The sequence below is a fragment of the Pseudoliparis swirei genome, chromosome 18, assembly GCF_029220125.1.
Source record: "Pseudoliparis swirei isolate HS2019 ecotype Mariana Trench chromosome 18, NWPU_hadal_v1, whole genome shotgun sequence".
In the NCBI taxonomy this organism is placed as follows: Eukaryota; Metazoa; Chordata; class Actinopteri; order Perciformes; family Liparidae; genus Pseudoliparis; species Pseudoliparis swirei.
Genome location: NC_079405.1, coordinates 12,240,454 through 12,253,745, shown reverse-complemented (window position 1 = coordinate 12,253,745; position 13,292 = coordinate 12,240,454). Strand labels below are relative to the sequence as shown.

At 40.6% G+C, this 13,292-nt stretch overlaps 4 protein-coding genes across 6 annotated transcripts; 2 read left to right on the top strand and 2 right to left on the bottom strand.

Annotated features, from left to right (window-relative positions):
- Positions 1–1,310: 1,310 nt before the first annotated feature.
- Positions 1,311–5,736, top strand: tardbpb (TAR DNA binding protein b). 3 transcript variants are annotated; one of them, XR_008834345.1, is made up of 6 exons: positions 1,312–2,066; positions 2,615–2,802; positions 2,893–3,033; positions 3,141–3,311; positions 3,402–4,466; positions 5,111–5,736. XR_008834345.1 is itself a non-coding variant. In XM_056436593.1 (5 exons), exons 1-5 carry the CDS (start codon positions 1,826–1,828, stop codon positions 3,891–3,893), a joined length of 1,209 nt encoding a protein of 402 aa, XP_056292568.1. In that variant the 5' UTR covers positions 1,311–1,825; the 3' UTR covers positions 3,894–5,044. The 3 variants fall into 3 exon arrangements, 2 of the variants coding, with proteins under 2 accessions (XP_056292568.1, XP_056292567.1); XM_056436593.1 differs by lacking the exon at positions 5,111–5,736 and having other exon boundaries at positions 1,311–2,066; positions 2,639–2,802; positions 3,402–5,044; XM_056436592.1 differs by lacking the exon at positions 5,111–5,736 and having other exon boundaries at positions 3,402–5,044.
- Positions 5,737–5,955: 219 nt separating this feature from the next.
- On the bottom strand, positions 5,956–9,700 carry cenps (centromere protein S). Its single transcript, XM_056436597.1, has 5 exons — positions 9,535–9,700; positions 9,292–9,415; positions 6,512–6,545; positions 6,273–6,339; positions 5,956–6,162 (listed from the first exon to the last, which is right to left on the bottom strand). The coding sequence occupies exons 1-5, from the start codon at positions 9,562–9,564 to the stop codon at positions 6,052–6,054; spliced, it is 366 nt and encodes a 121-aa protein (XP_056292572.1). The 5' UTR covers positions 9,565–9,700; the 3' UTR covers positions 5,956–6,051.
- A 100-nt stretch (positions 9,701–9,800) lies between these two features.
- Positions 9,801–10,929, bottom strand: rbp7b (retinol binding protein 7b, cellular). Its single transcript, XM_056436598.1, is given in 5 exon segments — positions 9,801–9,920; positions 10,139–10,240; positions 10,332–10,427; positions 10,429–10,517; positions 10,857–10,929. Coding segments are annotated over 5 exon segments (414 nt in total). The 3' UTR covers positions 9,801–9,866.
- A 502-nt stretch (positions 10,930–11,431) lies between these two features.
- Positions 11,432–12,863, top strand: LOC130207864 (uncharacterized). The gene is made up of 6 exons (XM_056436596.1): positions 11,432–11,515; positions 11,623–11,685; positions 11,793–11,872; positions 11,971–12,101; positions 12,190–12,256; positions 12,344–12,863. Exons 1-6 carry the CDS (start codon positions 11,442–11,444, stop codon positions 12,445–12,447), a joined length of 519 nt encoding a protein of 172 aa, XP_056292571.1. The 5' UTR covers positions 11,432–11,441; the 3' UTR covers positions 12,448–12,863.
- Positions 12,864–13,292: the final 429 nt, after the last annotated feature.

Genomic DNA, 13,292 nt, shown 5'->3' with positions numbered 1-13,292 from the left:
GTATAGCACTTAAACATGGTAAAACAAAAAATATTTTAAAAAGAGATTACATAAAGGTAAGAAACAAACATCTGTATATTGGCGTGTCTTTCGGGATTAACATTTCTCTTCTTTCTGATCAGAAAGTATAGTTGTGCGAAGGCAGATGTCTCAATAGTTTTTGGAGGGCAGAGAAAAGTGAGACGAGCCACACAACCACATTTAAAAGAAAAGAAAATTACCATATGAATCTAATCATAGTCTAGCTTTATCTAGTTTAGATTCCAAGACATGTCAGTTGACTTCCTTTTGTTTTAAGAAAATAGTTTGGTTTTCCTCACATTTTCCCTGTTCTATTTTGAAGAAAACCTAACACTGAAAAATAATTTTAGATATATATTTTTTTAAATATTATATAATATATATTGGTATGTCATCACATAAAGACACTATACAATAACAAAGATGGTGTGCAATGAACTAAATGCATTTTTTATATTGTTGCTAATATAAATACGTTTTCCAGAGATCAAACTCCGTCACCTGAAAGATTACTTATATCTCAAAATGATTTAATTCATGAGAATTGTATTTGACTAAAGCCCAACCGGTCAATTTTACCTGTTGGAATATGTATAAAGGGGCAGAACAACTCATACATGCAGATTCACGCCTGCCAAACAAACGCAACTGTCAAATTATGTATGTTTTATACAATGTTTTTTTACACCTCTTTCCTCAGGAACACCTTTGAGAAGCATCTTAAGATCCAAAGAACGGCTCATAAGAACTCTCTCGGACACGAGATTTAAAATGTGTTATAAGTCATAGTAGGAAATATATTTTGGGGTATTTTATCGTACACAATTCGATATTTAATGTTAAAATACACTAACATGTTTAATTACACTTGTATTGAATATATATACATATATATTATATATATATATTCAATACAAATGTGATTATATATATATATATACACGTATATATATTACGTTCATTTCAACCGCCATCTTCCCATCTGTGCTACGACATAGAACAAGGAAGCTAGTGGATGTACTCAATCTGCCGTACCATATTCCCTTACGGGGAGGTGGAAGCCAAATAAAGTTACATATCAACTACCCAATTAATTAAGCTGTATTATCTTCGATATAAATGACAAGCACATGATCGTGTAGAGTGTTTGTTTTACAACTTCATACAGCCCAAATATGTACTTATTTGCCTTTTTTAACGACACTTCCAATACAAATACCCCCATGAAATGAAACCGTCCAGCCTCATGACGTAGTTCCTTTTTCGTTTGGTTTAAGCCATTTTGGTAGGCCGTACATGGTGGTTTCATATTTCTCCTCGTGGAACCAAAAAACCCACACTCTCCGCCGCATTTCTAACAGTGCATTTGAGACGACACGCGCGTTTTATTGAATTTGGATAACTTCGCCAGCCACACGAGCAGGGGGAGGACATTCGTTGTTTGGATCAGTTCGCTTGGGACTACGCAGTTTCTATTACGCGCCACAGTTGAACGGCATTTGTCCAGCGCTACCGACTCAGATCTCTGGTCCCGCCGAACAAAGGAACGGGGAGGCCGATGCTCGCTTGTGAGCGCAATTGGAACGACTATTATTTATGAAATAACTAGGTTTAACCCATCCCGAAATATTTTGTTGTTATATTTTAACTTGAACCGTCTTTTCCTAAAGTATAACGCACCGAGTAGCGTCATCGGCTCCCGTTAGCCGTTATTGTGGACAGCTAGATTAGCTAGCAGAGTTGCTGACTTCTAACCGTAGCATAGTTTTTGAGTCAAGCGAGAAGTTTTCTGTTTCGGGGCAAAATGGCGGAAGTATATATTCGAGTGGCGGAGGAGGAAAACGAGGAACCCATGGAGATACCGTCCGAGGACGACGGCACTATTCTGCTTTCAACCGTGGCGGCTCAGTTTCCCGGGGCGTGTGGCCTACGCTTCAGGAGCCCCGTGTCTCAGTGCATGCGAGGAGTGCGTCTTGTGGAAGGGATCCTGCACGCGCCAGAAAACGGATGGGCGAACGTGGTTTACGTGGTGAACTATCCAAAAGGTAGATATTATTACATCCATTCGTTTATCTTTACTAAAACACTTAACCCGAATAGGTATGTGAGGGTATTTATAATTCATGATGTAGCTTCAGCGCACTGAAAATAGATGACAATGACGTGACCTGTGGATTGTCCACGCCCACAAACGTGCGCTTTGAGACGCGAAATCTATTTAAAACAGAGCAAAATGATGTTGTTCATCTCTTTATGCACATCCTGAAAGAAATGCTAACGTGACATGCTTTATTGAAACTGATGGATCCAGTTCACCACCTTTTTGTTCTAGCGGATGTAGTTGTTTGGGTCTATGATTGATGTTGAATTAGACCGATTTGTTTGTCATGTTAAATCTACTGACATAGATATGCATGTGTTAACGGTTTTTCAAACTTTTTTATTTACATACACTTGGGATTAGTTTGAAAGTTGGAGGGGTATGTTTTATGTGCACCCAATATGCAGCTGTAAGTTCGAGCAACTGTAATCAATTGGATAAAAGACATGCATGTAAAATGATCTCTAAAGGTCAAATTAAAACCCTCTCTAGTCCTCTGTGTTGATCACATTTCAGACAACAAAAGGAAAATGGAAGAAATCGATGCTTCCTCTGTTGTGAAAATGAAGAGGGGGGACATGAAGACATCTGATCTGATCGTACTGGGTCTTCCATGGAAAACGAGTGAGCAGGACCTGAAGGACTACTTTGGCACATTTGGAGAAGTCATCATGGTCCAGGTATAACATAACGAATAGTAATAAAATACACATTGCTTTGGGATGCATGTTGTGACAACTGATCTTCATTGCTCCATGTTTGTTCCTCAGGTAAAACGAGATGCCAAGACGGGAAACTCCAAAGGATTTGGCTTTGTGAGATTCACAGAGTATGAGGCACAAGAAAAGGTGGTCACCCAGCGCCATATGATTGACGGGAGATGGTGTGACTGCAAGCTTCCTAACTCAAAGGTGACTACTAATGTTTGTGTGTTTTCCCACACGTTATGGGGATTTAAACGGTTAACAATATTACTCTATAAACTGCAGTATTTATTAGTTTTCCTTTTCATTTACAGCAAGGTCCAGATGAGCCTTTGAGGAGCCGGAAAGTGTTTGTAGGCCGTTGCACAGAAGACATGACCACTGAAGACCTACGGCAGTTCTTTTTGCAGTATGGGGATGTCACAGATGTCTTCATCCCAAAGCCATTCCGGGCTTTTGCCTTTGTCACATTTGCAGATGATCAGGTATGCTGTTAAATTAGTATAAATACTTCCTGCTGGAGTGGTACCATTGCCCAGATGATCTGATGCATGTCTTTTGTTCACCCCTCATAGGTTGCCCAGGCTCTTTGTGGAGAGGACCTTATTGTCAAAGGTGTCAGTGTTCACATCTCAAATGCTGAGCCCAAACATGGCAATAGGCAGTTTGATCGTACAACACGATTTGGGAACGGTTTTGGAGCTCAAGCATTTGGTAGCAGCCGTAGTGGGTTAGGGAGCAGCACTAACAGTAGTATGGCTAATTTTGGTAACTTCAGTCTGAACCCTGCTATGATGGCAGCTGCTCAGGCTGCCCTGCAGAGTAGTTGGGGGATGATGGGTATGCTGGCTAGCCAGCAGCAGACATCCACCTCAGGCAGCGCTTCCAGTGGAGCAAGTTCTAGTCGGGACCAGAGTCAGTCCTTCAGTGCAGGCAACAGCAACTACGGCGCCAACTCAGCCAGCCTTGGATGGGGGACAGGGTCAAACTCAGCAACCAGCGGTAGTGGGTTTAGTTCAGGGTTTGGGTCCAGTATGGAGTCAAAGTCATCCGGGTGGGGTATGTAAGTTATAATATTTGTATGGTAAGTATTGTGACAAAGATGAGTTTTTTCCCAAATTAATTTCTGGTGTTGATGTGTATCTGAAAACCTAACACTTTTGTGGACGATGTTTTGTACATTTGGATAAACTGCGAAAGATTTAATTTAGAAAGTGTTGAAGTGAATCGTTTACCAGGATGTCTGACTAAAGTGCTATTTTTGATGTCACATTTGTTTGTATCCATTTCAACTAGATTCTCTCATGCATGTATTGTGATATATGACAACCATTTTGAAAAAGCATGAATGTTTGTGGGTCACCATTATCCGGCTTTGTCATCAACTTAAAAGGCAATCTTGCATTGGGAAGAATCTGGTTGAAATCTAATTGTTTTTAAGTGCAACTTTATTTACAGTCAAGTTCTGTGGAAACGCCTTCATTGAAATCTCTTCTGCAGTTCACCTCTCTTCCATTTTCCTGCGAGGAAGCTCCTCTTTGGCAGCATTCTCGGGGTGATATCGGTATCATTCTCCCTCTTCCCACCTGTCAATGCAATGTCATCAAAGAACGGCTTCACTCCGCATGTTCTCAGAGACGGTGGGTGTTTTCACTTTTATCCACTTTTAAATGGAAAGAACTGCGCAACTGACATTTTAAGAACTGATGAGTGCGATTGAGGATGGCTTGTGACGAAGAGTGAAGCGATGAGTGAGCGAACGGCGAGACGGACTGGCTGTGCAGTGAAAGAGCCCAATTTGACTGCTTTTTGAATGTGTGTGTGGAATCTGCGGATGCTACGAGCGCCTCCCCCTAACATGGACATTCTTTAAGTAGTACTTCAAGATTTTTTTTTTTTTTTAATCTACAAGTTTTTTCTTACTTTTTATTAAGTATGTCGATCAAGTGCAGAAATATCAAACTGTAGTGGAATGTTGTGATGATTTGTATTGCTTATACTATGATTTGAATGCTGTATGGTGTGTGCTTTCATGTTCTTGAACTGATCTGTGTGTACTTGATGTGGATGACACCTGCTGAAGACTCTGGGGGACGTGAGTGATAGTGTGAGAACGTGGAGTGGTGTGTTCAATGGTTCCCAGTAGCTCTTGTGTTTGTGGGGTGTTTAAAAACATGTCAAATGAAGGGAGTTCTATAATAAAGTTCATTTGAATAGATGCTTAGTTATTAATTGGGTCAATTTGTCAAATAAAAAAACCATCTAATTCGATTCACATATCTAGGGACCTTGGGCTCCGCTGGTCGAGGTCTCCGTTTGAACCCTGACTGAAGGATGAAGACGGAAGTTCCAAAACTTTAGTGCGTGGCCTTCTCAGACATGACATGGGGTAGTACCTGTCTTTTTGCTGCTTGTTAATAGCTTGTCTACGTTAACGATCCTTTCTGATGATCCACAGCTACTTTTGAAGTTGAGGAACTTCATGGGGGATTCTTTGTATGCAGCTGAGCTCAACAATGTGTCTTCAGTTTGGCTCGAGTAACAACTACCGACACATTGCTGAGCTTTGTAATTGTTCATTTTTGGATGACCGTATTCCCTAGTGCACCTTTAGAATATATTGCAAACAAATACCACAGTCCTGTCGTTTATACATTCAAGGAGTTTAACATTCCTTTTTTTTAAAACATTGTGGCAAATGTGCAATGAATATTGTGTTTTAAGTCATTAATGGTGCTGTACTGTACTACATTATGTTGGGATGTTTCTAATTTATGGTTCTCCCTATGATACGAGGGGGGCAGAATATTAGAGACAACTGAATATACTGCAGACCAGTAGAACGGCGACACTGGAGGTCAACGGTTAAGGAAGTATCAACAAAAATAAATTGGAAGTGTAAAATGTGTAGATTTGAAAAGAAAAAAGGTAGGTATATAATTTTGCAGTGTAGTTTGAAAACATCGTTATACTTTATAATATGTTCTATTAGTGCCAATGCACTATATGACATTTCATCACACGACTAATGTCAAGTCATTTCCTTATCTTCAGAAAGTGTATTGATATTTAATTCTGTGGAATCCTTGACATTTGAAATGCATATTTACCATACAATGACTGGCACCGTTGACACTTAACTTGTCATGTATTAGTCAGCTTTAATGTTTATTTGAATGTTGGGCACAAGCGAGGCGCTGCAGGTCTTCTGCCTGTGTCTTGTCCTTATTCTCTGCTCTCCTCCGTGTCTCTGCTCTTCCTCTTCCCAGTATTCTTCTTTTTCAAATCCCTCTGCTCCTGGTTCAATTCTTCAGTTTTATTTTGTATGTAGATGGACTGAAATAAAGGCAAATTAAACATTACATTTGTTTTTATTTATTTTGAGGGTCATGAGTTAAAGAAAAAGTTGCGTAATTTTTTTTCTGACCAGAGTTGAAATAACTCACCAGTGCAGTACTACGACGGGCTACGAGCTTTACGTCTTCTGAAGTCACCGTGCTTCGTTTAGCATGCCTGAAATCCAAGATGAACTTGTAAATTGGATGTATGGAACATGTACATGATATTCTACGAGCTTAGACAGACAAATGAACAAATGACCTCACCAGGTATTTTATAAATGAATTAAAAGACCGCACATGGTTAACTCATCCGTTGATATAGTAATAAAAATAAAGATTCTCACCTGGCAAAGGCCTCCAGGTCCTTAGCAAATATATCTGAAAGAAGTGAGGGGGTGTTGAGTTTAGATTGACCTGCGGCAATTATCAAATACAGTTATGACTCAATGTTCTTTGGACCAGCTGTATACTTTTACATGCATGAGAAGTGTACATGAGTGAATCTTTGTACACACATTTCTCAGTACTGTTTACACAGACAACACGGCAGCCGTTTGTGGAGCTGGAAGCCGGATAACTAAAAAAATACAGAAAAATTAATCTTGCTTTTTTTTTAGGTAACAAAACTTCCTAGAGCTTTTTCCACATATCTGTTAACAGCCCGACAGAGTGGCCAAGAGGAGTGACTTATGTGCTGTGATGAATAAGCAAGGTTGTGTAGCGCTGCTCTATAGCTTTGCACATCTATATAAATTACAGTAGCTGCTAGCAGCTTTGTAAGCTTTTGTTTTATTATGTTTAGTGCTGTGAAAAATAACGCGTTATGATTAAATTACAGGATTAATTAGTTTTTTTTTTTTTACGCATTTAACGCATGCGCAGAATGAGCTTCCAATACGTCTGTTGTTGGTCGTCTCTAACCAGCAGCATGTCACTCTGTCTCTACGTGTCGCGTTAACACGACTCCGATCTCCGTCTCGCACGCCGCAGAGCTCCGATTCGGCGTGTGCGCGCACATCGGGACAAAAAAAAGTCACTTGCACCCCCCCCCCCCCCCCAACAACTCTTCTCAGCTCAGAGCTCAGCCGCGATGCGCGCACACTGGTGAGCAAGTTATGTGCACCCCTGGGTATAAATGTATATATCCGTCTTTTGTCATAAATCTTCATGTTCTCACAAAAATTACTAGTTAAACCTGTAATTGAATTAACTGAGTTAACGCGTTATTTTTCACAGCACTAATATATATATATTTACATATGTATATATATATTTACATATGTATATGTACACATCTTTTTTTGTGTATATATATATTTATGTAATACTTTAAAATGTGTTATTAGCTGTTCATCTGTACACATGACATCTATTGCTTCTGTCCATCTGGAGAGAGGGATCCTCCTCTGTTGTTCTCCTGAAGGTTTCGTCCCCTTTTCCCCCGTGAACGGTTTTTTTCTATTTTTTAAAAGTTGTTCCTGATGTGAGGTCCTGGGACACAGGGATGTCGTATGTGTACCGATTGTAAAGCGCTTTGAGGCAATTTTTTGATTTTGGGCTATACAAAACAAACAATTGAATCAAAGGATATAAACAATGAGTACATAAAGAATGCAAACACTACAAAATCCAATGCAAGTATACTCGACTATTTACTTAACTACTGTACACTAACAATATTGATGTACTTTTTTGGAGTATTTCCATGTTAACTTATGCTACTCCTGTTAAACTTTTACTCCACTACATGTCAAAGTTAAATCATGTACTTTTTATTTTATTACAATTTATTTGATTTAGTTACTAGTTACTTTTGTATAGCACTAGTATACCCCTGGACTAGTGTGTGTGTGTGTGTATATATATATAGCTAGCTAGCTAGCTTATATACCCCTGGACTAGTATACCCATGCCTGGACTAGTATACCCATGCCTGGACTAGTATACCCATGCCTGGACTAGTATAACCATGCCTGGCCTAGTATACCCATGCCTGGACTAGTATACCCATGCCTGGACTAGTATACCCATGCCTGGACTAGTATACCCATGCCTGGACTAGTATAACCATGCCTGGACTAGTATACCCATGCCTGGACTAGTATAACCATGCCTGGACTAGTATACCCATGCCTGGCCTAGTATACCCATGCCTGGACTAGTATACCCATGCCTGGACTAGTATAACCATGCCTGGACTAGTATAACCATGCCTGGACTAGTATACCCATGCCTGGACTAGTATACCCATGCCTGGACTAGTATAACCATGCCTGGACTAGTATAACCATGCCTGGACTAGTATAACCATGCCTGGACTAGTATACCCATGCCTGGACTAGTATAACCATGCCTGGACTAGTATAACCATGCCTGGACTAGTATAACCATGCCTGGACTAGTATACCCATGCCTGGACTAGTATACCCATGCCTGGACTAGTATAACCATGCCTGGACTAGTATAACCATGCCTGGACTAGTATAACCATGCCTGGACTAGTATAACCATGCCTGGACTAGTATAACCATGCCTGGACTAGTATAACCATGCCTGGACTAGTATAACCATGCCTGGACTAGTATAACCATGCCTGGACTAGTATAACCATGCCTGGACTAGTATAACCATGCCTGGACTAGTATAACCATGCCTGGACTAGTATAACCATGCCTGGACTAGTATAACCATGCCTGGACTAGTATAACCATGCCTGGACTAGTATACCCATGCCTGGACTAGTATACCCATGCCTGGACTAGTATACCCATGCCTGGACTAGTATACCCATGCCTGGACTAGTATACCCATGCCTGGACTAGTATACCCATGCCTGGACTAGTATACCCATGCCTGGACTAGTATACCCATGACTGGACTAGTATACCCATGCCTGGACTAGTATACCCATGCCTGGACTAGTATACCCATGCCTGGACTAGTATACCCATGCCTGGACTAGTATAACCATGCCTGGACTAGTATACCCATGCCTGGACTAGTATACCCATGCCTGGACTAGTATAACCATGCCTGGACTAGTATAACCATGCCTGGACTAGTATACCCATGCCTGGACTAGTATAACCATGCCTGGACGAGTACCCCTTGAAGCTGAACCCACCGCATTGTCTGAACGTCGTCTCGGCTATCGCTGCGATGACTTGTCGGTCGAACTCCTTCCGGTGGTCCTCCCCTGTCCTCTGACACATGCGACCCACCGCATAATGGACTGCTGCCTTCAACCTCTGACATCAAAACAATTAATCAGAAAACAAGAAATAAATGGAGATGTGTCGTCTGTCTGCCAAACGGATATGTAGCGAGCTGATGTCAGCCCAGCGGACACGTTCAACAACGCTCTCACCTGCCGAGTCTCGTCGTTGTCAGCGGACATTTTCTTTCAATAACAGCGGCTTCAATTGAGTAAGAAAGTTGGGATGATTCTCACAGAATTAATGTGTGACCGAAGAAACAAGACGCAGCTTGGGATCACATATTTCAAGTGAAAAACAAAAACTCGCGGGACAATTAGTTTACAACAACTTCCGAGTTTATTTGAATGTGTAATATACAGCAACACCGTGTGGTCCGGAGGAGGTACTGCAGCGTGGATACATTTAACACGTTAGCCCAGATGCTCTCTATATGTGACGTGATAAACTACATCGTGTTACTTTCCTCTGAAATCTGACCAGATCACAGAGTCCTTTTATACATTTGCTTGCAGACTTGATCCTCACAAGTAAGTTCCTGAGGAGAGAAAATATGAAGTTGCAACATTTTCCAGCATACTTTAGTCAAACTAAAAAGCAAAACAAGTTCATATAATTGTATGAATTCTATAATTTTTTAGGGGAAGCCACATTCTTTTGTGCATAAACAATTAAGATATTAATTGTAAATGCGGATGAGTTGACAAACATTAACACTAACTAGACAGTAAGGGCCAGAATAAAGACGAGTCATACCAGATGAAGCTCATCTCCATAAATCCAGTGAGTCCACCCTCGGTTCTTCTTTTCTCCTTTCTGAACACACACCAGCTTATCATTTCTCCAGTTGACCACAGTCTGAAAACAATAATTTGCTTGCTTTTATTGTCTTATATTGTGTGGTAGCGATAATTGCATGTTAAATGTGCGAGTAAAATATTACATTTACCTGGCATGACCTGTTGTCCATCCCTTTAGTCACCTCTTTGACCTCTTCACCAATTTTGAATGAACTCTCGTAATTTCTGAAAGTAGTGATTCGTGAATGTCCTGACCGTGAAGCAATCTCCGTCTTGCTTAATCACTTTCTGGGGCTTTACCATCGAGGCAATCTTGCGGGTTGCAAAATCAATGCCTGCGTTTCAAAGTGAGAGGAATGTTTGAGAACAAATGTTCCCTTTTTTTAATTCATGTTAACTTTGCCATACCACCACATTCGTCATGCTCTGATATACAAATACATCAAACATTTACTTTCACTATGACATGTAACACTCATCCACACAAAGAAATGCTCACTGATGATGAATCAAGTACTTTCTCATTTAATTTAGAATGAAGGAAACTTTTACATTCACAAGCATTAACCTGCTCCATCCACTGCACATGCATGTGTTCCTCATATATAATAAAAAATCCATTGAAAGAAAACCATCATATTTCAAATGGTTGTAAAAAAAACGATGACATCTACCAAGAGCAACCATGTATCCCTCAAAATTGACATTTCTGACAATGTCCCACGTCCCGCTGTAGTCGACAGGCATCTTTAGATGTTTGACTCTGACTCTTAAAAGCAAGAGTGTAAAGAGCCAACAGATTTAAAGGTAATGGGAGGGATGCTTCATTGTGTGTCAATATGGGTCAAGGGTGATGCATTGCTGCATACAGCTATTTTGGACACGGACAAAGGAGGAGCGCTGGACGGTGGAACTGGACTTTTTACACATAATACGAGGAAATTATTCTTTTCCTGTTAAGACAAAAGCCTCTCCACAAGGCGTTATTCTTAAATCTTTCCAAGGATACTGCATCTTTATCACTTTCATATCGCCAGCTTTGACTAATCACCATAGCGCAGCCTAATCTTCAGGCTGAAATGCGGTTCCAGATGTCCAGCGGGCAGGGAATACAATATGCAGCAGAGTTCTCTGTACATGTGCAGTGTGACATACAATCCTCCGCCCTGCTCACATTTGGAGTTGTTAGTTCCTCAGCAGCACACATGCAGCCATCAGGAGTCGTGTGACAGTAAAGTTTGTCCGAGTGTGTGACATCCATGTTCCTCTACATGCTGATCTTCATGGCGTATCATAGCTGCAGACGGATACCAAGGAATCAGAGGTTAAAATTGTAAGTGCTGTTTTCTTCATCACGTTTCTGTTTTGATCTGACATTTAACAAAAACACCCTGCATGTCATTACAACCACTTTCACTTTGATGTTTTACTCTGTTCTAGTCAAATAGTGAATGCAGTGTTCGTGGCACTTGTCCTGGTCCCTCAGTTCTACGTCATGGGAAGGTAACTAGGACACAGGTGAAGGCATCAAGGCATCGAGCTGAAGAGCTCATGGGTCATTTGTACAAAAGGGAACGTGGCATTAATCATTCCGTCCTCTCTGTTGAAAGGCCAACATCCTCAAGATACTGCAGGCAGCCTCTTCTGAATAACTTATCTGCCTCAATCGCCTTGTGTTTCATAGCTTCAGGTAAATCCCACCACATCACACACATTTAAAAAACACACGCGTGACACATACCACGAGCAAAAAAGGGATTAATATGGACATAACTTCCATTCTTTCAGGGTTTTCTGTGATATTCACATTGATAGACCCAGTTCCTCAGAGCTTGTGGGCCTCTTATCATGTGTTTGGGCTTCTGACATGTGGACACGGACTCTGCACAGCCATCCTGACTCTGACAGCAGCCGCGTGTGTAAGAAAACGATGGAAGTGTTCATCATAGGGTTACGTAGAGAAATTGCAGCATCCAAACTATTTACAGTACATATGTATATTCACAGGCCAGAACCACCCCGGCGCTGTACTACACGTCCCTTATTCTAACTGCTGCTTCTATTTTCAGTACAGGTGAAGTACACTTCTGATGAATTATTGAACTATTCGTACACTGGCTTTTCAGTTCTGAAGGAGTAACACCTGCTTGTGTCCGTTCAGGTTTTTTCATGGTGAGAGGAGGACTCTGGGTGACTAACAGGAAGCTTGAGACGGACCCAAGCAGAAACAATGAGCAGTCGAGCAGTCCAGCTGCCACACGTTGACATCGGATCCTCCACACATTAACATTTCATGTGGTTTCCATGCCGCCGGCAGCTGGTAACTTTAAACCATGAGAAAGTGACTTAATCCGTCTCAAGTTTGAAACGCTCACTTGAGAAAAACATCACTCAGCAGGTGTTTCTCTCCATTGTTAAAGTTGTTTTACTTTTTATTGGTTTCATGTACTATAACTGGGGATCAATCAACGGTCATAGTAAGAGAATAGTGATGTACTTTTCACAGTAGATTCAGTGTGTAATAATGATTATAGACCTGAATGAGAGCTTCACTGGAAAAGCAAAGTCACATTAAACACATTATCGCAAGACAATTCAAAGGAAATGCATTCAATTTTAATCAGTTTGTAACTTTCACAAAATGGAAAATAATAGTAATGGAAATAAAATCAAAATTAGAACACGTGATCATCATCTTGCACGGTGAAAATATTTTGTAGATGCAATGACTTTAAATCAGACAACTTTCAAATTGTATCAATCATATGAATAGGACCAGTCAGTGTTTTACCACTGCCACGCAACAACAGAAAATATACAATCGAGAACTGAGGAATACAAAGTAGCAATGGATTCACCAAATCACCTGAGATCATACAAACACCCTGGATTAAAATGTGGTTTGTCAGAATTGATTTTTGGCACCAGATATTTACAACACCAGATATGTATTGCTACATCCTGTACTCATCCATAATTAGGCATAGATAAACTATAAACAAATTCACAGAGGAAGATCTGAATGAACCTCCAGGAAAAGAGAGAGTTGCAACAGTGGTTTTAAACCCATTAACCGATTGCAAATACTCAACATTCATTACATTGTGTGT

Coding starts and splice junctions, on each gene's coding strand:
- cenps (XM_056436597.1), bottom strand. CDS start 9,564: ATGTCCGCTGACAACGACGAGACTCGGCAG. Junction 9,416..9,534: donor ACAACGACGAGACTCGGCAG/GTGAGAGCGTTG, acceptor TTTTGATGTCAG/AGGTTGAAGGCAGCAGTCCA. Junction 6,546..9,291: donor GACGACGTTCAGACAATGCG/GTGGGTTCAGCT, acceptor CACTTCTTTCAG/ATATATTTGCTAAGGACCTG.
- LOC130207864 (XM_056436596.1), top strand. CDS start 11,442: ATGTTCCTCTACATGCTGATCTTCATGGCGTATCATAGCTGCAGACGG. Junction 11,686..11,792: donor CAGTTCTACGTCATGGGAAG/GTAACTAGGACA, acceptor CTCTGTTGAAAG/GCCAACATCCTCAAGATACT. Junction 12,257..12,343: donor TGCTTCTATTTTCAGTACAG/GTGAAGTACACT, acceptor GTGTCCGTTCAG/GTTTTTTCATGGTGAGAGGA.
- tardbpb (XM_056436592.1), top strand. CDS start 1,826: ATGGCGGAAGTATATATTCGAGTGGCGGAGGAGGAAAACGAGGAACCC. Junction 2,803..2,892: donor GAGAAGTCATCATGGTCCAG/GTATAACATAAC, acceptor TTTGTTCCTCAG/GTAAAACGAGATGCCAAGAC. Junction 3,034..3,140: donor GCAAGCTTCCTAACTCAAAG/GTGACTACTAAT, acceptor TTTCATTTACAG/CAAGGTCCAGATGAGCCTTT.